General features: G+C 38.1%; 2 protein-coding genes across 7 annotated transcripts in view; one reads left to right on the top strand and one right to left on the bottom strand.

Annotated features, from left to right (window-relative positions):
• eIF2D (eukaryotic translation initiation factor 2D) overlaps nucleotides 1-26,159 on the top strand; it is a 135,390-nt gene that overhangs the window by 48,368 nt on the left and 60,863 nt on the right. The gene's annotated exons all lie outside the window — the stretch shown is intronic.
• Nucleotides 1-26,159, bottom strand: part of LOC145983899 (N-fatty-acyl-amino acid synthase/hydrolase PM20D1-like) — a 53,211-nt gene that overhangs the window by 8,440 nt on the left and 18,612 nt on the right. For 4 of the 6 annotated variants that reach the window (XM_083117004.1, XM_083117005.1, XM_083117007.1 and 1 more), the window contains exons 2-6: nucleotides 21,135-21,460; nucleotides 7,042-7,277; nucleotides 4,892-4,978; nucleotides 2,443-2,579; nucleotides 208-403 (exon numbers count right to left, since the gene is read on the bottom strand). In XM_083117004.1, the coding sequence (XP_082973130.1) occupies nucleotides 208-403; nucleotides 2,443-2,579; nucleotides 4,892-4,978; nucleotides 7,042-7,277; nucleotides 21,135-21,453 (975 nt within the window). In that variant the 5' untranslated portion in view covers nucleotides 21,454-21,460. Of the gene's footprint in view, nucleotides 1-207; nucleotides 404-2,442; nucleotides 2,580-4,891; nucleotides 4,979-7,041; nucleotides 7,278-21,134; nucleotides 21,461-25,635; nucleotides 25,802-26,159 lie in introns of those variants that run through there. The other 2 variants (XM_083117008.1, XM_083117009.1) reach the window with 2 other exon arrangements.

Here is a 26,159-nt window from a genome sequence, read left to right as displayed (position 1 = left end):
TATTTTGGAATGTTTTGAATCTTTCTAGGAATTCTGTAGAAATTTTGTCGAAGTGCTACATTCTATATGCTTTCTATTAGTAACACAGTTGTTAAAATATTGTTATTTCTATATAACAATGTGAAGTTTGAATTGTAATTATAACAATATCATTTATCTAAAATAATAAGATAAACTTGAATAATAGCAAATTCATTATCAACTTACATGAGGGGCAATATGCTCAAACATAGCAGATTCCGGACCATATCCAAACATCGAAGGTTGAGGATTGGCTTCAAGTTTGTGAACAGCAGAAGCTAGAATTCCAATAGTAGATTCTGGTGGAGGCATACTGGAGTGACCTGGAGACCTATTTACACTGAGTTGAACTGTAGCTGATCCTTTCTCTGTGACACCAACCCTGAATGGTAGGAAGGATATTAAGAAAGCATAATTAAAATTAAAATTTTAATTTCAGTTACCTTATATTCTGCAATTTTAGTATAGCTATTTAATTATGCAACTATTAGAATTATTATGCAATTACTAAATACATAATTAACAATTCGGTAGTTTTGCTCATTCATATGTAGTGGATAGTAAAGTAGAACTGGACATTTAAAGAAAAGCCAAGAAATATTCAAATTGAAAAATATTATCCATGCAATCGCATGTACACCATTTTAAGATTATAGCAATATGATTTAATACTTCTTGCCAATCAATTGTACTCCCATTTTACAAAAAGTACCAGAAAATAAAGCACTTTACTTAATCCTCCAGAAAAGCATTTTGTTATCAGTTCAGTTTTAGATTATCATTGCTGTTTTGCCTGGTCACATTTATTTTAGAAATGTCATTGTTCACATAGAGATGAATTGTCATCCGGATGATCCACTCAATATTCCTCATTCCACCAACCTTTAAAACAATGCTCAGGATCCAGTTTTCTCAACTTTTCATGCAAACTATACATAATTTCCACAGCTGAACTTTGTTTTTTTGGCAAACTTTTTGTTTTTCTTTTTTTCTCATCATTATTAACGGAATAGATAAACTGTTAGTAATTTTGGATTATCCACCATTCTCTGAGAAGCCAGGCCGATTTTACGAGTACCTAGGACAGAGGGTTTTGTTTTTATAACAATATAACATTCAATATAAGTGATGGATGGAAGAAGGCAGACACCCAAGAAAATTCAGAGGTGAATTCCTCCCTTTGAAATAGGACATATGCTGTTTATTTTTAGGTTTTCAAAAGATAATGAATGCAACTATCAGTGATGCAAAGAATCCTAATTGGAGTTTTGAAATATGTTTGCTGGCAATCTAATTTGTAGGGTTACCTGACCCTCATATTTCTGTTATTGAATAGTGCTTTTCATTGATTTTTCAAAACATTCTTGTTACCAAAATGTTTACATTTTTGTATGATATATACACCAACAGTTAGTAAAACACTACCATATCCACAAACATTTGTTTCAAACGGAACTCTGCATGAACAATAGCCATCTCTTTATTCGGAAAATTAACTGTTCTTAGATGAAAAAATGGAATTTTTAAATTCATAAAGGAGTCCCACCTACTTTTGTGTGTTTCAAAGAAGTATGAGAAACATATTGAAAAATATGAATGAGGGATAGTTATTTGGTGAATTAGCATCAACGAGATTTAATTATAAATTGAAAACTTTGAAATTAGCATCAAGCAACAAAAAGAGAATACTAACTGAGCTTAATATGTCACTTTCAATATACAATAAGCAAATAACATTGAATTTTTTTCTATAATCTTGAGTATGGAATGGTAAACAGTGACAGCGACTAGGGGGAGCATGGGCGGAATTGTCCCCTGCCCCCGCACTGACTTCTTAATGCTAAGCCTTGTCTACCAAGAGAAAGTAAACTGTTCTTGCCACCCCCCTCCCCCTTTCCCAAGTTTTGGCACCCAATCGCCACTACTGGTAGTAAATATTGAGTCATCTATCTGTATACAGATTCAGGTGGTTCATCTCTTCCAGTGACTTCATCATCAATGGTGGACATTGTGTCTAAAATTACTTCAAAATGTTCTTGATATTTCTTGCAAAAATCAAGCACTCAGTGTGTAAGGAACATGTAAATAAACATGTAATAAATAGTGTCTAAAATTACTTCAAAATGTTCTTGATATTTCTTGCAAAAATCAAGCACTCAGTGTGTAAGGAATATGTAAATAAACATGTAATAAATATATCTCTCTGCAGCAGTACTCTCACGAACTCAAATTTGACATGCCTTGTTCTTTGTGTTAGTTGCTGAGAAACACTGCAAGTAACTGAGCCTATGACTCCTAATGAAAAGGGTAGTCATATTCCAAAGTTAGGTAAAATTTCTCAGTAAATGATAAATTTCTAACAATTTCTGAGCAAAACATCAAGGTCACATTGAATGTTTAATGCAAGTTTACCATACTTACATAGCAACAGGTTTCTCTGCACCAGGCATTGTATCTTCAGAAATTGGGAATCCTTCATCTAACACAAAATCCAACTGATAAATCCCACGGTGCTGGAGTGCTTTAGCCAAATATTGTGCTCCATTCTTTCCACTAACCTGAAGAAAATCATTATCAGTTTCATTTGCATACATAGGAACTACCAGTATTCTAATATCAAGTAAAACACTATTTAGTATTAGCACAGGCAGGTGCATGTAACCGGTGTTACTGCAGGTAACAGCAAAATGTAAATGAAGCTACAGCAAACAAGGTTAGTGGGTTTTGTTATGTGATAAGAACAGTACGAAATGTAGTAAATCTAGAAGCAGCAAAAACACTATACTATGGCATCATTCACTCTGTATTATGGTACGGCATTATGAACAAAAGCATTACATTATTCAGACTACAAAAAAGAGCTGTTAGAATTCTGGCAAATGCTCCAACAGATGCACCATGCAAACCATTATTTCAAGAATTACAGATATTGCCAGTTCCATGCATATAGCTATATGAAATCCTAACAGGCATTACAATTTGTCAAAATACACACGCAGCAAATAAGGACTACCACACCTACAACACCAGGGGAAAGAATGACTTACATATGGAATTACACAATACCACATTCTACCAACAAGGGGTAACATATAATGCTATACGCTTATTTAACATGCTACCAAATGGATTCAAAAACATAGTCATTGCCAGTATACAAGTTACATCTAAAAAGATTCCTAAATATACATTGTTTTTACACAGTGCAAGAGTACATTGACACCATAAGTGGCAGGAATAACAACAATAATGTAACAAAGTAGAACTGCCCTATCATTAGTTTTCTATTTTTTCCTTTGCTGTTCGATTCCAGTTATCTAGATGTAAGTATAGGTGACTATTGAATGCTCAATATATGTTTGTGTGAATGCATATATATATATAATGTGTACATAATGTCATAGCAGATGAAGCGAACATTGAATATAGAGAACAAATTTTTAGCCAATTTGTCTCAAGAAAATAACATTGAGCATGCATTTATTCTCCGTTATTTATACGATATCTTGTATCTCATACCATCTATTGTATTTTATATTATATTATGCCTATAATTTTATAGATGTATTCTAAATGTACATGAACAATGTGACAATCCCAAACTTTTGTAAAGTTGCATGGATGCTAATAAATCAATCAATCAATCAAAGAATTAAAAAGTTGTTTCAATAAAATGACAACATCGTTAAATATGTTAACCAACAGTTGCCGTCAAGTATAGGGTGACCAGACACACATGTAAAAAAGAGGACAAAGTCATAAAAAAGAGGACACCACAAAAAATGGCAACTATTTTGCCATTACTCATAATTTAATGAATATAAAAATAACTACCAAGACTTTGCTCACATATAATTTTGATGATTTTTTAAATAATTTCCTCTTACCTTTAAGCAATGAAAACAATCTCCTAATCTATTATTTAACACATTACAATCATAACTAAGAATATATATATAGTTTGAAGCACAGAATTTTACTCTTTTTACAATTCTTGGATATTACGAGTAGAATGCAATATCACCATAAGTGAATGCAAATGTAACAAGTAAGCTTTGCTTTAACTTATTTCCAAAAAACCTTATTTAAATTTTAGGTAGTTTAGATTGGATCAAAAAATATGACTTTAAAAAATTTCCCGGCACTGTGGAAATCGCAAATTTTACGTCATTTCCCCCCTTTTTTTCCATTTCTGAAACAAAAGCTAACAATTTTTGAGAAGTGTCAAAACACTTACAATGCAGAAAACATCAAGAATTAACCACTTTTTGAAATGACCATTTGGAAGTTTCAAACTGCTCGGGATACCAAAATGTCTGGAAATCATTTCCCGAAGTCTGGATCAGGATGGGAATTTTTTCTTTACAGACTTTTCTGAATCCCGCACACCCCTACTACTGACTGAGTCGGGAAAGTGATCATGTTCAGCTCCCAGATGATAGGTGAGCATTGCTCTAATATTTAATGTGCCCCAAGTGATATGAATATCATTATGTGTGGAAGCATTCTCTATGCAGAACATTTGCTATGGTCAATGCTATACTCTTTCCAAAAAAAGGAGGACATTTACCGATTTCTAAAAAATCCACCCGGACGCCGGACGCAGAGTGGTTAGCACATCGTGCTACGACACCATTTTTGCAGATACTGTGAAGGACCAAAATGCCAGCAAAGTGTAAACCAACATCGGTTAATAAAATACAACCAATACTTTCCGATACAGATACATCAGCATCGGCTCAGTCGTAATTATTATCACAGACTTAATTATCTAAGATAATAGTAACTCAAAATATTAAATTCAATTTTAGTGCACAAAATATTTTCAAAAAAATAACACTATATGGGTAAATATATTATTCACTCTTACCTCTTCATCATGCCCAAAAGCAATATAGAAACTTCTCTGAGGCCTCTCTCCAATTTCAAGTAAATATTCCAGAGCTTCCAGTATTCCCTTGAAAAAAAAAGTAAATAATAGCAATCTTTCCTTCATACCCAATGCTCAAAATGAGAGGGGATGCAGGGGATGGTATCTCCCAGCTAGGAAAATTTTCGCAAAGTATACCACACAGTTGTCTCATTGTCACCATGTTAAACCATAGGAGCATTCCCCCAGCTAACCCCAAAGATCATCCAAACAACCCCCAGCTAACATTTTCCACTTTAGGTGCTGCTGATATCAATTTAAATATTTATCAAACTGAATAAACACTGCTTTGAAATGGAATAAGAATTGTTCATAAGCAAAATGAACATATGATAGAAAATATTTATAGTTCATAGTTATATACAAGCTAATATGTATTAAAAGGCACACTTGGCATATGTCCAGTGTCTTGAAATTGATTTTAGGTGGTGGGGATGCAATAATGCAAATATTTCATTGCATTTATTCTTTCATATGTTTATAATCATCTCATTCTCACAATCTCTCATTATCTACAAAGAGAGAAAAGTGACATTAAATAACAAAGATAAATCACAATATTATTTATAGATATTAACACTAGGAGGACGGTGATTTCCTAGCTACCTATTAGGACGAACCCGTCATTTTGGGTACAGTTTTTCCAAGCCATATTTTTCACTGCTTTCATTCTGAGCATGAAACAACACCTGTGTTTCTCTATTTATTTTATTTTCACATCATCATAACGATTCGTTACAAATTCTGCCTCCTACAGTGGCTAATAGAGGGCACAAAAGGAACAAATTGTTTGGTCAGAAGGACTGTGTCATTCATATTTAGTTAAATCATGGAAGACTTGGAGTTAACTTAACATTATCAAACTTATAATTAAATATATACATAAATAATTCACCTGTCAACATCATGGTGTGTGTGTGTATTTCATATTTCATTTATTCATTCATTTATTTATTCATAGGTGTATTTTATTTCTTTACTTATGGTGTATTTTTATTTATTTTTGAGTTTTTGTAATTGTAGTATAAAAAATCTAAAATATGACCATGATTGTTATGTTTGTTATTTTGTGAAGGCATGTGTAAGCCTTTTTGGATCAACGTTAAATCCTGACCATCTCCCATTTTAACGTGTGCTGTTCGACTAACATGTAGCATTGTGTCTATATATTCACCACAATACTTCCCGTCAGGGTGGTCAGATCAGAGCAGCTAATGGGCTGATCCTCGTCGTTTGGAACGGTGGTCGCAATTCAGTGAGCACTCGATGTATGTGTGTAATATATAAGTTTATGGTAACATCCAATTTCCAGGTGGAGGCAGTGCTCCCCTTCCTGACACTCATGCGTGTGTAGTATGTATTACCAACACATACTTCCAAGTTAGTGTTAGAAGAAAATTAAAGTAACTTATTATTTCTTAAGTAACTTGCCCAAAACTGATAATAGTGATATAATATTAACTATAAAATACAAATATGCTATGAAACCTATGAAAGAATAAAGTATTTGCTGTTGCTAACACATGACTGTCATAACCATCATCATCATCATCATCGTCCTTTGCAGTTTCCTGCCTCTGGCTGGGTCAGCATAGAAGTCAAGCCTCTCAATTTATGCCTGGTCTTCCACCACTCCTCTCTTTCAATGGTGTTCCAATCTTGTCCTCTTCTAACACTCACCACTATCTGCTCTTTCCACCGACATCTTGGTCTCCCCCTCAGCCTTATTCCCACTCATTGTGCATTGTAAGCTCTTACTGGCAGTCTTTTTGCATCCATCCTCTTCATGTGTCCGAACCATCTCATCTGTGCCTGATCTATCCTGCCCTGAAGCTTCACCACACCCACTGTCTGTTGGATCTCCTCATTCCTTATTCTATCCCTTCTAGTCTTCCCCAACATACTCCTTAAAAAATTTTCTCCACTGCCTGAATCTTTCTTTTGTCTCTCTCTGTCATTGTCCAAGTCTCTGCTCCATACGTAATTATCGGCACATAGTATGTGTTATATATTACCTTCTTGCATTTCATAGAATTAAATGATTACTAAGAAAATCACTTCAGTTACCAATCTGAGAAAATAGTGCTTACCAAAACACCAATTTTATCGTCCATAGCCCCTCTGCCATAAATAAAAGTATTATTGACAATTTTTCCTGAAAAAGGTGGGACTTCCCATGCAGCAGGATTAGCAGGCACCACGTCGAGATGGGAAGCTAGCAAGTATGGAAGTTTTCCCGGGCTTGATCCATGAATGGTATACAAAAGGCTGTAGGTGTTGATTATCTCTCTTGTCACAAATGCTGAGTTATGGACTGCAGGGAAATCTACAGAAAAGAAAAACTGATTTAGAGTTGATCTATAAATTCATGAAAAAGTTACAATTTTTTTTTATTTATTTTCACAGTAGTGCTCTTTGGCAACCATGTTTGCAGCCAGGGGTAGACAAATACAGACTGCCCAGTCACCATTATGTCTGAAAATTTTCACCTGGTGCCTGAATTTTAAATTCAGTTCTAATAAAATATATATATTTTTAAATATTTCAAGTTCGCTTATGGAAATTTCCATTACCTCTTTTTAATGTTTGTGATTTCTGTGTAACGTGTATCATTAAATCAGAATAATAAACATGCCATTCTAAATTTTGTTCACTGTTGCTACCCGAATTTTAAGAACTGCAGCAATATGGTAGAGTCTGTCATATGATATATTAGAATGTTATTCATGCTGGTTCTTTAGGAAGGCCACTCCAGTGCAAGAGTTAATTACTTTTAATCCAATCTTATATTAATTAATAAATGACATGTTTGAAGATCAAATTTCAAAATGTGTAGCTTTATTTAAGTTGGATTCATGGCTTTCTTAGCACATATTTGAAAGAAAGAAAAAAAAGGCTGGCACCTAAATTATTTTTAGTTTGTGTACCCTTGCTTGTAGCTATTTTAACTGTTTGTCAGTCTTGTTTAACAAAAATATGCCATTTCCCATAGTCAAGCTTTGCCAATGAGTGCATCCATTATTTTCTTTTAAAGGCAGACTAAGAAGATGTTTTGCATATGAAAACCTGCTATCTGTCCTGTAGCTCATGCAAGTTCAATGCGAGTCAAAAGTTTTGACAGAACTCACTCACAGTCTAACAAGCTACAGTTAGAGGCAGCAGCGGCTTGAAGGGCAGAGCCGGCATGCCATGGCACTACCCTCAGAAGAAACGCATACCTCGCAAAACTATTGTTAAAGTAATACATTTATAATTTACATACAAGGAGATTCGAATCTCACAATAGGTCAAGCTGACGATCGCCCCAACCTACATGTGGCATCACCAGCTGTCTCGTGCCCTCGCGAGGCAATGGTCCGAGCTGTCCAAGAGCTGGCCTAACCAAGTTGACACATGTGCAGAGGCATGGGCGTATATATAGTTCACGTAAAGGGGTCCAACTTTTGGTACAATTACAGTTTCTATATTTCATAACTGAAAATCTGGGACACTACTGACCGAAAGCTTGTTACGGAGCAGGAGGGGGGGAGGGGGCCTCGACCCGATAAAGTTGTATGTATGTACACCATAATTGTCATTCCACATTGTGTGGGAACTTTATTTGACTGAACAGATAGGCACTGTCTCTTTGTAGTAAGCAGGTTACTATATAATGGAAGAGAATTGTAACTGAAATTCAGCACTGCTAGCAGACAGTGGAGCCATCATGAAGGCAAAGATGTTTGCAGTACCTTCTTGTAACTCGATAACTCTTGTATTATGGAGAGGGAACGGTTCAATGTAGAGTTGTATTGTTTTGTAAAATGAGCATTTTAAATTATGTCCACACATTTAAATATAAAAGAAGGTCAGGATAGTATAGTCTTGATCATTTCTTCTTTCCCACCCGATTCCAGTACATTTGTGCATCCTGAAGAAACTATTCGGGACACAGAGACAAATTATACCATTCCGGGATTGTCCCTGAAAATCCGGGACGTATAGCGTCCCTAGGTATGATCTGGCTATCAAAATCCAATCTGCCACCACATGAAAGGCCACAAATTTATTAAATTAAGTCTTATCTACGAACTAACTTCTCTACATAAAATGAACAGAAAATGCTTTTGAAAAAGATAATCCTAGCTTTGTTTTTTAAAAAAAACAATATTGGAATTAGTCTTTTCCTCCTTGCTACAAAATTGAAAATAACACCATTGGTGTTATTTTAATATTTGTATGTGTGTATACTTAACAGTGCAGGGCCCATTACTTGAGAATCTCCCATTGAATTGAGAGGACATTATCGGATGTTGAAGATGAAACTGGCAGCGTTGCCCTTGCCAAGATCACCAACAATTTGTGCATATTTGATGGCCGCGTGCACCAACGCCGATTATTTCGAAGTTCAGATGAACGGGATCAATTTTAATCCACACTAAATGAACTTGGTTTAAAGATTTGCATTGCACCAACGAAAAACGATGTTCAGGAGATTCCGTTCAACTGATCCGAGATTAATTTGTAAGGCTATACCTGATTGGTTGGCTAAAACAAATGACAATCAAGAACCCCATAGAGTAATGTGATGTGTTAAAGTATCAACATGTAGGAGAAGAACATAATTCGGGCTACAAACTTCTCTGAATTTGAGAGATGTACTAATCAACCTTGTCAATATGTACAAGGATGTAGTGGAGTGTAAAAAAATAATAATATTAAAAATGAACTGACGGCACAACACAAAAGGAGGAGAAAGCATGGAACCTTGTTCTACGGGACTTTAATGCCTTACGAAATGCCTTCGATTTTGAGAGAACAGCGTACGCTGAACCTCGCTCGCTCAAATAAAGATATATATGATTATTATTTCTATTATTACTGTACTGTGGTAAGTATTTGAATTTTTCATTTCTTAATTCTCATATATTTATATTGTCGTGTCGTGCAAATAGCCAGTAACATGTATTTTCGTAAATTTATACAATCATATTTCCAACACCATATAGCAATATCGTAAACATTGCTGTGTTCTAATTTACCTTGCACGTAATATATGACATTTATATATGTTTTTGTTCTGGGATAGAAAGTACAGTATTTATAAACATTACGACTTTACACCACAGAACCACAAATTATTATTATTATTTTGGCAGTTTTTAGTTTACATAGTTCTCGAATTATCAGGATTGTAGGCTACATCAAACATCTCTAGCATTTGCACGCCCTCGATATCAGTTTCCGCTCTTTTTATATTAAAAAACAACTGCCCTGCAGTTGAAGCGTCAGTATCGTGAACCAGGATCAGACACCAAAACGGTCGCGAATGGCCGATCAGAAGATAAACTCGTTTTGATGTTCCTAGATCGCGATCAAGTGTTGAAGCGTCTTCGTGCAATGGAATTTTCCAGTGATCCTTTCCCGATCTGAGTTTAAAATTTGATCTTCGTTCGTGCACACGGCCATGAGTAAAATAGCTTGTCACAATTTTCTACTGCCTACAATGCAGACCCTGGATGTGTCTTTTTAATTACCGTTTACCACATTTTTCATTCAGATTTGAAATTGTAAAAAATATCAACCACGCCATCCAACATTTTGATACTTTTGCAATGAATGAGGAATAGGCATTTCATATTGGAATAAGTTGTTGCAATTTTCAATGTGTTGACTGTGTTCAGAGAAACTTGGGCTCATTTCCACTACAAAATGATCCAAAAATGGACAACAGTAAAGTTTCTACTATTAGTGTATACAATTTCACAATTCACCTCACTTAGTATTCACACTTTTCTGTCCATCTTGTGTCTAACAACTTGAGAACATTACAGTATTTCCCTGGCTATCTTGCACTGCATTTTTAAAACCAATTTCCTTTGAGAAAATTTATTGATTGATTTCCTTTATTTTACTTTGCTTTTTGTGCCACTTTTGGCTAATTTGCGAAGATCGGGATGAGTGATGACATGATGAAATTGATGAATGGACACCCACAAATGCTTATGTCCAGGCCAGGTTTCAAACCCAGGCATCATAGCTTGATGTGCTAACTACTCCACCACGGGGGGGGGGGGCTCCTTTGAAAAGACTCGAGGGAAAAAAAATATAACTGATTTTACAGGCTTAATATCACAGAAATGGCCAACAGCCCTTAATGCTACCACTCATTACATCAGCACCATCATAACCTTCACCAACAATTTTTTTCTAAATCCACACCCACCCAACCCAAAGAGAGTAGAAGTACTATGCAGTTATAATATTCAATAGGGATAAATTGGAAAGAAAGTTTCCCATCCCGATCTAGACTTTCGGAAATGATTTATCGACACTTCGGGATTATCAAACAGTTGAGAAATTTCAGATTATCAAAAAATTAGAATCTGAGGAATACTCAATTCTTGAATGGTAACAAACCATATCGGGAACTTATAGTGTGAACATTATCATTTTATTATAAGTTCACAAACAGCCGTTTTGAGCAGAAATTACATGTAGCATTATAGAATTTGCGAAACATCAGAAGTTTTCTGAGTATTTTCCAGAAAAATTCTGAAACTATCAGGAAATTGCAGACATTTGCTTTACAATCCCATCTGGTGTGTGAAATTAATATCTCTCCCATTCATATCCCATTCTATACGCTCGAACAAAATGAGTCTGAAGAAGTTTTTACGAACATAGCGGACAGAACAGGTAATCTGGCGATTCTACTGAACAAAGGGGGGGGGGGTTGCACCCGTTGAACCCCCCTCCTTAAATACGCCCATGTGCAGAGGGTTGAAGAAGTCTCAGCAAGGAACAAGGTTGTGGGAGGGGAAGGGGGTAGCCATAAGACACCAGCCGAGCCCGTTTTTGCTTCGCACGATGAGGGACATAGCTGCCACCTTCAGAGATAAATTGCTAAATATGACTGATTTGTAAGACCCGTTGGGAAGTAATTTGTGAGAAAGGTACTATTTACTTTTCTGCCTACTTTTGAAAAAAAAAACGAACTTAGTATTTATCCACCATGCACCAGGTCGATCATAAAATCCCCGAGAGCTAATTGGTTCCTCCAGAGATGGTCCAGATGATGTAGATGCTGGGGAGGCAAAGGTCAAAACGTCCACGACCACAATAAATTCCATCGTGGCATTTCTGATCTGGAGTGACCTGAAGCCATTCCAAAGGAAATATTTATTCTCTCCTTACTCAAATTTCACTCCCAAGGTCCTTCTAGTTACTGCTCCATATTTACTGTCTTTCAATATGTTACTGTCTCTGAAGTATAAGCATTCTCAGCCCCTGCTAGCATACGTAGGATTTTCTTTCGGAGGGGACTGGATTTGTAAAAGTGGATATCACACAAGGAGGAGCAGGATACACTATAAAATATTGCTAATTAACATTCATAATTTTAGTTTTAAATGGCGTAGGGATGTGACGACCTCATCGCCCAGTGGTTTGTTCACTGCAGTTAGTCAACCAACAGAGTGAAATGGTCAACATTTTGCTATGTTGGGATTTACAGAGCTGTAGTATCATGGCTCTATGAGCGTCCCACAATCGGCAGAAGTGGAGTACGGTTGGTGGACTACTATGTGATCCTCCCAGCTAGATCCGAGGGATCCGCTGACCAACGACAGGTACCATCCCCCATTCATATTGGGGGTTTACTTGAAAAGCAAAATTAGTGAAATTGAAATAAACAGCAAAAACAAAAATATCAAAGATTTATATAAAGGTGTAAATGAATTTAGAAAGTAAACTTGATAAAAGATAAAGACTGTGATTTTTTGGCTTATCCAAGTGATATTTTAAATAGATGGAAGAACTACTATAATGACCTCCTAAATGTTCATGTAGGAGATAAATCAGAAGTAAATGAAGATCACACAGCAGAACCTTTAGTTCCAGAACCTAACTCGACTGAAGTTAAATATGCTATTAAAAGGCTAAGTAATAACAAAGCACCTGGTATTTAATACCAGCTGAGTTAATTAAATATGGTGGAAATTCGTTAATATGTCAAATTCATAAATTAATTTGTTTAATATGGAATAAAGAAAAAATCCCTCAACAGTGGAAAGAATCCATAATTGTTCCTGTGTTTAAAAAAGGTGATAAAATGAACTGCAATAATTACCGTGGAATTTCTCTACTCTCCACAACATATAAAATATTATCTAACATTCTTTTAACAAGACTAACCCCATATGCTAATGAAATTATAGGTGATTATCAATGTGGATTTAAACGTAACAGATAAACTACAGATCAATTTTTTCACATCAGACAGACACTTGAGAAAAAGTGGGAATATAATCAAAATGTCCATCAGCTATTCATTGATTTCAAAAAAGCATATGATTCGGTCAAAAGATAGAAATTATATAATATATTAGTCGAGTTTGGAATACCTAAGAAGCTTCTCAATATGATAAAGGTATGCACCAGTGAAACAGAAAGTAAAATTTGTGTGGGTATTAATGTGTGTGACAAATTTACAATTTATGATGGGTTAAAACAAGAAGATGCATTATCTCCATTGCTCTTTAATTTTGCCTTAGAATATGCTGTTAGGAAGGTAAAAGAAACTAACGAAGGACTAAAATTAAATGGTGTGACTCAGTTGTTAGCATATGCAGATGATGTAGACTTATTAAGGGATGATATAAACATAATTAAGAATAATGCTAAAATATTTTTCAAAGCAGCTAAAGAGAGAGGTTTGGAAGTTAGCAAAGAGAAAACTAAATACTCTATGTGATCAGAAGTATCTGGACACCCACCCAAAAATAAAGTACAAGTTTGGGCAACCCTCCATCGGGAACACTGGCAGCAGTGGCGGATTAAGCTTCCTCACCGCCCCTAGGCACAAACTTAATGTGCGCCCTTCTCAAAAGAAAAGTAGTAACTTATTTGCAGTATTTTTACAGGCTAATACAAAAATTACTGAACATACTGAAATAAAAAACAAAGGATAAAAATCAATAACAAACAATTCATTTTCTGTATGTGCTATACCTAAAATTATGTAATGTATTGAGAAATTAAATTCAGCACTCGCCACTTTTCGTGTGATGCTAGAATATTTGAAATGTTTTTCCAGTCTGAAATGCCGTGAGTTGCGATGTTTGTCTTGCCCTTGAACAATCAGCATGATGCACAATAAACGGCACCAGTGATGCACGAATATACCAAATAATTCCGCAAAAATTGATTTGATTTAGAAAAATCGTTTTCAGCATTCTGATTAATTCCATGTCTTAGAAGAATGTGATTTATAGACTCATTCAGACACCACTCGGCACGATCGTCACTAACAAAATTTGCACTCTCACTGTCACAATCAGGAACTCCTACGAACTGAGGGGACACTACCTAAGGTGCACTTTCTTCCTCCACTAAACCCACAATATTTTCGACATTTTGCATTTTACAGAGTTCACTTGATGTAGCCGCTTCCACTTTTTGAACTGCTTTCGGAAATCACTTGTTCCTTTCGCCTAAAAAACGTGTCCACTGTACCAAGCTTTTTCTGTAAGGTTGCTTCTCTTTCACGCTTTGCGTTTGCACGTTTACGATAAGCCGCCCCACTTAACTTTGTTCGCTTCATGCTGTCTGCTGCATAAAAGAAAAGAAAAAGACAAAAACTAGTTGCTGTCCATGCGAAAGCTGCACTCACTCACTCACTCACTTATCAGCAGTGTTTATGTGTTTATTTTTTTTTAAGACTGGCATTGTTACAGGTGTGAGTTTCAAGCAATCAGTCTTCTTTCCTGCCTGGCCATTAACAAAAGCTTAGTGGAAGATCGAGGGGTGTGTATTTACAAAAACAAACCAACAAAGGCTGGGCGGCTTGCATTGTATTGTAAGCGATAAAAGCCACCACAAGGGTTGAAAACAAATTGATTGGTGCCTGAAGGAGGCAGAGCAGACAAAACATTTCTTGATAACACACAAATCCGATACTTCAAGGTTTCTTTCCTATGAAGCGAAAGTGTTGCTAACCGTTGATTTGAAACATTGGTTTCATAGGTCTAAATTGTCACTGTGTACGTAAGACACTTTTTATTATTCTTGATATTCTGGAAAAAAGATTTGCCGCCCCTAGGCACGTGCCTAGTGGGCCTATTTGGTAATCCGCCACTGACTGGCAGTCAATACGGTGTTGGCCCACCCTTAGCCTTGATGACAGCGTTCACTCTCACAGGCGTACTTTCAATCAGGTGCCGGAAGGTTTCCTGAGGAATGGCAGCCCATTCCTTGCAGAGCACCAAAATGAGAAGAGGTACTGATGTGGATCGGTGTGGTCTAGCATGACGTCAGCATTCCAAAACATCCCAGAGATGTTCTATGGGATTCAAATCGGGACTCTGCACAGGCCAGTCCATTAGTGGGACGTTGTTGTCGTCAAACCACTCCCCCACAAGCCCTGCAGTATGGACAGGTGCTCGGCTGTGTTGAAAGACACAATGGTCATCCCCGAACTGGTCTTCAACGGTAGGCAGCATGAAAGCTGTTAAAATATCAATGTAAGCTTGTGCCGTGGCATTGCCATGTAAAGCAACAAGGTGGCCAAGCCCCCTCCAGGAGAAACATGACCACACTGTAACCCCGTCACCTCCGAAGTTCACTGTCGGCACTGTACAGGCTGGTAGATGTCGTTCACCAGGCATTCGCCACACCCACACCCTACCATCGCATCGCCACATTGTGTACTGTGATTCATCACTCCACACTAGGGATGGCCAAACGCATCCGGATCCGAAAAATCCGGATCCATTCGGATCCGGATCCAAAAGTTACGGATCTGGATCCGGATCCGAAAATTCCGGATCTGGATCCGGATCCGAAAGTTTCGGATCTGGATCCGGATCCGAGACTTCCGGATCCAAAAATTTCGGATCCGGATCCGGGTCTGAAAGTTTCGGATCTGGATCCGGATCCGAAAGTTCCGGATCCGGATCAGAGAGTTTCATATCTCAATCCCATTATAATATTACCACACCTTAAAAGGTATTATGATCTTCGATTACAAAGAAATTTTTCATTAGTTAGTCCTACAAGAATTTTTTTCAAGTGTTGTTCCTAAAATACTTTGCTACGCATCGGCTAACACACTCGTGCACAAAAAAATCTTACTTGTTTAACATAAAATGTCAGAGGTGATTTTGTAAACGCCATTGAAACGAATATGTATTCATTCCAATGTATTGGAAATGAAAACACACATAAATGTGAGACATTCCATTCCAGAATGAAACCTTTAACACATATAACAAGATAGAAATGTTATACAAAAATTATACAATTGTTCTATAGTTACAGTTTTACAAATTAAAATAGAACATTATAATATATGCAGTGTTATATAATTACAAAGTGTAAGACTAACAAGGGAGGTTATCTAAGTGTCCTCCTCCGATTTCCATGAAACTTCGCAGGCGTATAGTGGGGCCCAACGGAAGAAATACGTATCTTTTCGTTTCAGCTAAAAACGATTTTAGGGGGCAAAACCCCCTCAAATGTCAAGATGAGGACAAATTGAAGTGAGGATCTGACCGCTGTGCCCCTCCGATTTCCATGATACTTGGCAGGTGTGTGTATAAACGGGCCCAAAGAAAGAAATACGTGTTTTTTTTTGTTTCACCTAAAAAACGTTTTTAGGGGGCAAGACCCCCTCAAATGTCAAGATGAAAACAAATTGAAGTGAGGATCTGGCCCCTGTGTCCCTCTGATTTCCATGAAACTTGGCAGGTGTATAGTGGGGCCCAACGGAAGAAATACGTATCTTTTCGTTTCAGCTAAAAACGATTTTAGGGGGCAAAACCCCCTCAAATGTCAAGATGAGGACAAATTGAAGTGAGGATCTGACCGCTGTGCCCCTCCGATTTCCATGATACTTGGCAGGTGTGTGTATAAACGGGCCCAAAGAAAGAAATACGTGTTTTTTTTGTTTCACCTAAAAAACGGTTTTAGGGGGCAAAACCCCCTCAAATGTCAAGATGAGGATAAATTGAAGTGAGGATCTGACCCCTGTGTCCCCCTCCAATTTCCATTATACTTGGCAGGTGTGTGTATAAACGGGCCCAAATGAAGAAATACGTGTTTTTTTGTTTCAGCTAAAAAACTTTTTTAGGGGGCAAAACCCGTCTCAAATGTCAAGATGAGGACAAATTGACGTGGGGATCATCTGACCCCTGTGTCCCCATCCGATTTCCATGAAATTTGACAGGTGTATAGAGAAGCCCTATGCCCCCTGTTTCTTCCTATGCCATATTTAGGGTGGTTTCGGGGTCAGATCCCCACTTCAATTTCTCCTCATCTTGACATTTGAGGGGGGACCTCTATACACCTGTCAAGTTTCATGCAAATCGGAGGGGGAGACTTAGACATCCCTTGTAAGTAAAGGTGAAAAAAAAGGTAAAGTGTTCCCCTGTGCATAGCACCACGCCATGAAGGCGTATAGGGGGTGTGGGGGTAACGCCCCACACTTTCTTGATCCGGTCGTGAGTGGGGGTGATGTGATCAGCATCACGCCCCTGACCGCCTTTACCCCCCAGGGTTTCCCCCAGGTACCCATGTTATTCGACGCTGGGTAGGCGCCGGGGCCGCTTCCATAGTTAGAAAAGTTCCCGGACTTGAACCGGCCGGGGATCGAACCCGGGACCTTGAGCATGGTAGTCAGACGCTTTACCGACTGAGCCACCGCGGCCACTTGTAAGTGTATTAATTAATTACAAATCGCGCACGCGCGCGCACACACACTATGTATATATATATAGTGTGTGTGTGCGTATGTATGTATATTATATATATATATATATATATATATATATATGTGTATATTAGCGGGTAACAATATGTTATAAGCACATTCTTACTTTCCAAAGAAGCGCATGTGGGATGGCAAAACGGATCCGGATCCGAAAAGTTCTGGATCCGGATCCAAAAGTACCGGATCCGGATCCGGATCTGAAAATTCCGGATCCGCGGATCCGGATCCGAAAAATTTTAGGATCCGGAACCAACCGGATCCGGATTTCGGATCCGCCAGGATCCGGATCTGGCCATCCCTACTCCACACAACGTTTTCCACTGTTCTATGGTCCAGTCTCGATGCTCCTTGCACCACACGAGGAGGCGTTTGGCATTTGTCTGTGTGATGTTTGACTTATGGGCAGCTGCTCGGCCATGGAAACCAAGTTGCCGCACCTTGCGTAATGGTGCTTGGAGTAGATCCTGATGCAGTTTAGAATTCCTGTGTGATGGTGGCAATGGATGATTGACGATAATGCTGTACGACCCTCTTCAACACTCGATGGTCTCTGGAGGACAACATGGGAGATTGGTATGCACGCTTTTGAGTTATACACATCCCTTCACTATAACATTGGAAACAGTGGACAGAGGGATGTTTAGGAGGGTGGAAATCACACACACAGACTTCCTACACAAGTTGCACCCAACCAACTGACCACGTTGAAAGTCTGCGAGTTCCTCAGACCATCCCATACTGGTGTTTCACACTGTCTGCAGACTACTGAGTTCGCTGACTATGTGTTCCATGCCTTAGATGGCAGTACTGTGTCGCCCTCTATGATAAACACACGTTTCGCAGTGTGTCCGGATACTTTTGATCACATAGAGTATATGCTTACAGGCCGAAACCAAGTGTTAGGTAATAATCAAAATCTAATTATTGATAACAACTCGTTTGAACCAGTTTCCAAATTCAAGAACTTAGGAATAATACTAACAAATGAAAATGATATTAAAGAGGAAATAAAAAGCAGGCTTAATTCAGGAAATGCATGTTACTTTTCTCTTCATAAACTTTTGTCTTCTCGTTTAATATCTAAGAAACTAAAAGTTAAAATATACAAAACAGTAATTTTGCCTGTATTATTATATGGATGCGAAACTTGGTCCCTTACATTGAAAGAGGAACATAAATTGAGAGTATTTGAAAATAAGATCCTTAGGAAAATATTTGGACCTAAAAGGGATGAGGAGACAGGTGAGTGGAGAAGATTACATAATTTAGAACTACATAATTTGTATTCATGTCCAGATATTATTAGAATGATTAAATCAAGAAGACTTAGGTGGGCAGGCCATGTGGCATGAATGAGAGAGGAAAGAGGAGTTTACAGGATTCCTGTTGGGAAACCTGATGGTAAGAGACCTGTAGGAAGGCCAAAACGAAGATGGAGGGATAACGTTGAGATGGACCTAAAGGAAATCAGTAGGGATGGAAAAGAGTATATATATCTTGCTCAGGGTAGGGACAGATGGAAGGCCTGTGTTGCTGCAGCCATGAACCTTCGGGTTTAAGAAGGCTAGAGAGTTAGTTAGTTTAGTTAGTATTTATCCAAAGTTAAATGAACATTTGGATATAAGATAGATGTGTCCGAAGGGCCATCCAGACTTATATATTTTTTATAAAGTAAAAAATCCTTTGGTCATGCGAGTTTCCTTTGACATTTCTTTTACAACAAATGTCTAGGATATTTTCGATGTAAAGTTGGAATATGTGTGCATGGGGGAGGAGAAAGTGAGAGGATTTGTTTTTCCTTCCTCTTGTAATTGTTGTGTTTTTAGGAAGTGTAGTGTATAAAAGATAGGTTAGTGAGTGAAAATTAATTGGATTAGTGAGTTGTTACTTATTACACATACTGTTTTCCATGTTACCAAAGGAGCATAAATTAAGGTAAACATCTTGGCCACTGGCACAACCACAAGGAGGGGGTGGGAGAATGGCATTGCGGAGGTTTTTTTTTCTCGATTTCTTGATCACGTTGGCACTACCCCTCATAGTAGCTGCCGGCTGCCTCTGGTTAGAGGTATGTATATTATCTTCATATTCTTGTTCATTTTCAATTACCATGTGTTTTGGTGAAGTGAAGATAGGGTATCCTTGTTTAATCCTTTATGGCAATATTTTCATCCATTTATAAACATATACTGCAGTATGGCTTATGTAATGATATCAGGTAGACCTGTGGATGGTATTATCATGTGACTAAAGTAAACTTTGCCATTGGCTAGACATTGGCATAACCTTGCTGACTTGGAATTGGATGAATACTGTCCAATACAGGCTGAGTATATTGTAACTCTGTGTATTTTTTTTAGGCCTCCATGGCCTGGTAGTGATTTGCCTTAAATTTCATTGTTGTTTCCTTTTAGTTAATATTTCAATTATTATTTAAATAGGTCAAACTTATTTTGTTTATTGTGGGTCGTATTGCTTGGATGGGTTCTATGCTGAGTTATAGTACTCATTACAGCCATATTTTGTACCAGACTCTAGCATGGCTTGACTTATTTACACATTCACATACTCTTATGACATATTATCCAACCTTGAAAATTGAAGCAGACTGTAACAAGTGATATATTGGGAGAAATATTCTTGTAGAGGGTTGCTCTGGTTGACTGCTATATCATGAGGTTGTACTCCTTGCTATTATCATGTAAATTTTTGTTGTTTAATGTTGTTAGACGACTGTGATATTTATATTTATTTTGTAGAATTGTTAATAGAATGTGGGATTGGAATGAAGCATTTAAATTGGGTTGACCAAATTAACTATCCTGTCAAAAGGTTGTGTAACTAGCTTCTACTACGCAGAAAAGATATTCCTCTTCTCACCCCTTGTATTGAATGGGCCTCCCCAATGGCGCAGTGGTAGCATCATCGCCTTGTAATCAAGGGTTCCTGGGTTCAATACCTGTTAGTGGCACATAGTGGTTCGGATCCCACTTTATATTGTAGGTCCAGTCTCGATTAGCTTTACTGTGCATAAAGTGGACTTAAAACACCAACTCAATCAATCTATCAATTCTTGTATTGAAAGGAAGAGGAGGCGTCAGGGATTACACATTCCATCATTTTATCCAGTGGCAGCTCGTGACCTTTCAAAGATGATTAGGGGGTGGTATTTTGCAAGTTGAAGTTTCCATAGAATGCATTTTCAAAACTGGATTCTTTGAGTCCACACTTGCCTAACCACCAGCTTTGGAAACGCATAGCTGGACTCATAACTCCATCTTCCTTTACTTCTACTTATACACCCTATTCAACTGTATGTGAAAGATAAATATTACAGGACTCTTATGACAACTAAATAACTTGCCTAAGAAGAAGAGCAGAAAAATGGAAATACATGACAAGAATGCACACATTGAAACATAAAATTCCACTTACTAGTTTCCAGATATTTATGCATTTGGAGCAGAGGTCCAGTCTCTTGATTGTCAACATCATAAGAAACTGAATTAATTTTCAATGATCCTGCAAGAGTTTCAGCTCGCTTGTATTGTTTCCCATCTTCAATTTTATCTTCAGTGTTAAGATCTAGGAGAGTACTCGATAACCCAGGCTTTTCTCTTATAGTAGCTGCTCGAATTAAAACTATAATTGATAGAAGCAATAGAATCGCAAGAGGGATGACAATTAATATGAAGAATATTTTTTTCCAAAATTTCCATCTCCAGCGGCACTTTCTTTTATTTAATATTCCCATCTTCTACCTGCAATACAAAAATAAAAAATGAATAGTTTAGTCTTTTGGTGAAGGTTACATACATTCAAATTTTGAATTCATAGAAAACAACATGTGCCAGGGGCATGCGCGCCGACTACGTGGGTGCTCCGGGGCTCGAGCACCCACATAAATAATCTTGTGGGTGCGCCGCACCCACAAGATTTTTAGTTTGATAAAAACAAAATAAAATAAATATTTCTCACTTGCCATTATCAAAAAATAATAAGCAATTAAAACATTGAGATGGGACAGACTTTGATAAAGACAAGCTAACATTGGACAGGGACATGTTTCTAGATGTGTGCAGAACGAACAAAGAAGAAGTGGCCAACTTGTCAGACATTACAAATATTTCAAGTAGAGAAAACAGTGGTCCCATGCGTGAAATGATCACAGAATTTGTGAGTTTGTACGGGTGATTTTAACTATACCTGTTACTTCTTGTACAGTCAACAGCAAAGATAATGGTAGGCAAATTGTCCACCGCTATTTTAATTACTTTTTTATTCTACATCCTGCGTTGTTTTAAGAAATGAAACTATGTTGGTTCGAAGCAGGCATTGTTCTCTGCTTATTGACGTCATTATTTCAATCCATTGTCATCACAATGTGTAATACAGACCGAATTAAAATGGTGGTGGACAATTTGCATACTGTTTCTTTCGCCGTTGGGTGTACCTCTGAGCGGTCATTTTCAGCACTTAGACGATTGGAAACGATTTTGCGGTCAACAATGACCCAAATAATATTGAATGATTTGGCAATTTTGCATGTTCATAAAGAAATGACTAAAAATATTGACATTACCAAAATTGCAAACAAATTCAGAAGTGCAAATGACGTAAGAAGGAATGTGTTTTATATTGAAAGTTAACATGTCATGATTATTATTATTATTATTATTATTATTTGGTACATAAAGTTAGTCATTTTGTAGTTTCTGTTCACAACAAAATCCTTGCATAGTTCATTCTGCAATACAATTAAAATTATTTGCATTTATGAAGATTTTTTCATTTTAATTTGTATGAATGTGGTATTTTCTTTTAGTAACGTGTTGATAATATCATTGCCTCTTGCAATCATTGTGCATGTAAGTTGTTTAAAGTATACAATACTTGATAATTACAGATCTATCCGCCATTGATATGCACCCACAGAAATTTTGGAAAGTCGGCGCCCTTGGCCAGGGGTTCCTTAACTTTTTCGTTTCACGGTGCCTTTACTGTTTCAAGGTGTTTCCGTGGCGCCCAAGGCAGAATGTAGGCGAGAGCGTTAACCACGGGAGCCCCTCTATTAAGAAGTCAACTGCGAGGCGAGTGTACATAAAGCCAGCAATTACCACAACACTTTAGACAATTCCGCTCCACCCACCACACATAAATAAACGCACGCCATGAAAATTGACGGCTGGGCAGAATTGCGCTGGTGTCACATATGGGAAAAGCAAAGCGAGAGCGGGACAAAAGTCGCTGGTTCCCGCGCACTGTGTGGCAACGTCAACCGGGCTGCGTTGCCTAGTTCGAGCGTCAGACCGACCTCTCTCTGGGGCACTCTTGTCATCCCTGACCTTTCGAGCAAATACTGTCAGTTTGTATCACATGGATTACAAAGACCAACTCTACAACGAGATCTTTCATTCTCTTAAACCTTCGAACACACAGGGTTGTGCTCCGACGTGGCAACAGCGCGAATTTCTGCCACCCGCCTAATTTCAAGGCCATGCGCTTAGGGTCTGTAGTTCTTGGTCAGTGATTTCGTGCTACCTTCTTCGTATCGATTATCATTATTCCATCCTCTTGGACAAGTTTGTGTAAATTATTTCTTTTGTAGTCTATCACCATTGTGCTTGATTGATTGAAATTTAAAATTTTAGATGCGTCAGCACTTAAGCTATTTGGTCCAATCATATTATACGTGGTCAAGCCCCTTACCGTAACTATGGTGCAATCAAAATATGGTATAGTAACATACACTCGTATATCCGCATGTGTTTATTTATGGGGGAAAGTGTTCCATGCCCTTTTAATCAAGGGTCAACGGAAGAAAATAAAATAAAATTCTACGAAAGCGCCTGAAAATTAAGGAGTAGGCGACAAGACGAGAGCGCGAATATTTTCTGGGAAAGGGGGGAAGACACGTAAAATATATCCTTAAATACTACACAAGAATTAATGTTTTGGCTAAAAGAAAATTTATTTTATCTAGTTTTTGTTTGCTAAAGGGGAGGGGAGCTGGCAGCTAGGGAGCTGTCCGCACCTCCTGGCGTAGCGCTGGTACTGTACAAAAGAGCAAGTGTTAAAATGAAATGTACAGCTTGCAAAATAAAACACAATTCGCAACATTTACTACTGATGACATGCCCAGCGTGGGGTTACAACTAGGGATGGACGATATCGGAAATTTGATATCGCGATATATCGTCACAGACGATACGATACTATATTTTTTCCGTATCGTGACATCGGTGATACACAGTCTTCACGATATATATCGCTAAAATATCGCCAACACGATATATATCGCCAAATATCGTGACGACATATCGCCGACACGATATATATCGCCAAAATATCTTTACGATATATCGTCTAGTTGATATCGCCTGGATGATATTCTTTTCAATATCGCGATACATCGCTTGGACGGTATATCGCCCAACACTAGTTATAACCTCATTTGGTGCGTAAATCCTAAGAAAAATATATAAAGAAGAACGCCGGATACATGAAGAGATGATGATAACACTGCTACTACACTCTGTCCCGGCAATCTCTGGAGCGAGCGAACGAAAGCAAGTGTCTATGCAAGTGGTGACTCGGGAGGATTCGACCAATTAGTTCGTGAGAGGGGAAGTGAGTGAAGTTACCAGCAGTTTGCAGCAGCGCGCACTGTTTTGCTCCGTCAACTCGCTTTCTCCCCTTCTTTTATGCGCAGCCTTGCTCCACAGACCCGAGAGAGAGAGAGAGAGAGTATAAGAAGAAAGTAAAGAATGATTTACGGTCATATTCGCCTTACGAAATTCCCCGTGTATGCACTACTTGTTAAAGTTAACCAGATACATCCGCACACTTAAGTGCTTGTGCGCATTGTACAGTCACGGACACTGCTGGGTTGTAACAATTCCATTGAAAATCAATGGATTCGTTACAATCCAGAACTGTCCGTGACTGTACATCACTGACGTCTGGGTTGTAAACAATCCCATTGACTTTCAAAGGGATCACTACAACCTAGAACTGTCCGTGACTGTATAGAAATAAATGTAAACAATTCACCGAAACCGTTGTAGTTTACTACAGTTTTGTGAACATTTTGTTATATTAATATGGGCGTATCTACACTGTCCATGATTTTACATGCAAATCCTCTACATATACACGGGACTCCTCGATGGCGCAGTGGTAGCGTCGTCGCCTTGTAATCAAGGGGTCTCAGATTCGATACCCGGTGGAGGCTTATAGTGGTTCGGATCCCACTTTAAACTGTAGGTCCAGTCCCGATTAGCCTGACTGTGCATAAAGTGGACTTAAAACACTAACTCAATCAATCAATTCACATATACACTTTAATATCAACCATGCCTGGGCTCGATCCCAAAGCTTTCGGACTGATAATACGAGTCGTGCGTGCAGTCTGGAATACGTTCTGGGGTGTAGGGGGTGACCTTCGCCGAAAGCACCAAAACGTCTACCTCAGTTTCACGTAGTACACAGTGGCGTGCCCAAGGGGGGGGGATTGGTGGGGGTCATATCCCACCTTTGGTTCAGTGTTCCTAAAAAAGAACGTCAAAGGCAGAAAAGATGGCAAAACGAGGACCGACAACTAAAAAAAGGTCGCAAATGCTGGGCACCTCACTGGTAGTATACCGTGACAACTGCAATATTGCAGGCCAGCGAGGCTCTGGCGTCTGGACTCGCAGCAAGTATAATTATAAGGCCCATACCCTGTCGTCGGTATGTGTTAGAGATTGTCCCTTCATCCATTTCATCTCATCACCACTCACAACCATCGCGACTAGCCAAAAGGGGTAGAAATGCGACGTTAAATAAACCAAACAATCGATGTAGAATAAGTTCTAAATAAAACAAACAAAAAAACTATTGCGTGCGTTCATGTGTGTGCGTTTGTGTACGTGACATGAAAAGCATTTTACTTTACCTTTTTCGTGGAGAATCAAAATATATATGCTGTTCGTAACATTGGACAATTCAAGTCTTTTGGTTGATGATCGAAATGCACATTCTGGTAAAGTCAAACAAGCCCGACAAAGCCTTGCATGTCACTTTAAAACGTCACAGTCCTGTGTCATGATCATCTTCCTGCATCGAATAGGTCGGAACTGTTTTACAGGACAGTGGATCAGGACTTCGATTCAAATGCAGGCACGAAATAGATGATTCGCGAATCAATACTTGCTATGCAACACTCTGTACCCTATCTTCATTCTGCCATTACCCAATTTCTCAGTTGGAGACAGCGTGACTCGGATGTATGCGGCTCACGCTACCTCCCCTTTGATGTGAAGACTGCTGCATGCAATACGGCGCCATATTTGCTGACAGGCATATTAGAATTTTTATGACAGAATATTAGGCCAAAAGTACAACGCAAGCAAAAAGTATTTTTTCTTCAATTATGGCATGGCACGGCGTTCTCCATAATTATTAGCAACCTGGAAATAC

The sequence above is a fragment of the Lepisma saccharinum genome, chromosome 2, assembly GCF_977018435.1.
Source record: "Lepisma saccharinum chromosome 2, izLepSacc3.1, whole genome shotgun sequence".
NCBI classification, from domain to species: Eukaryota; Metazoa; Arthropoda; class Insecta; order Zygentoma; family Lepismatidae; genus Lepisma; species Lepisma saccharinum.
The sequence above is the reverse complement of the archived record's forward strand: the minus strand, read 5'-3'. Positions and strand labels throughout refer to the sequence as shown.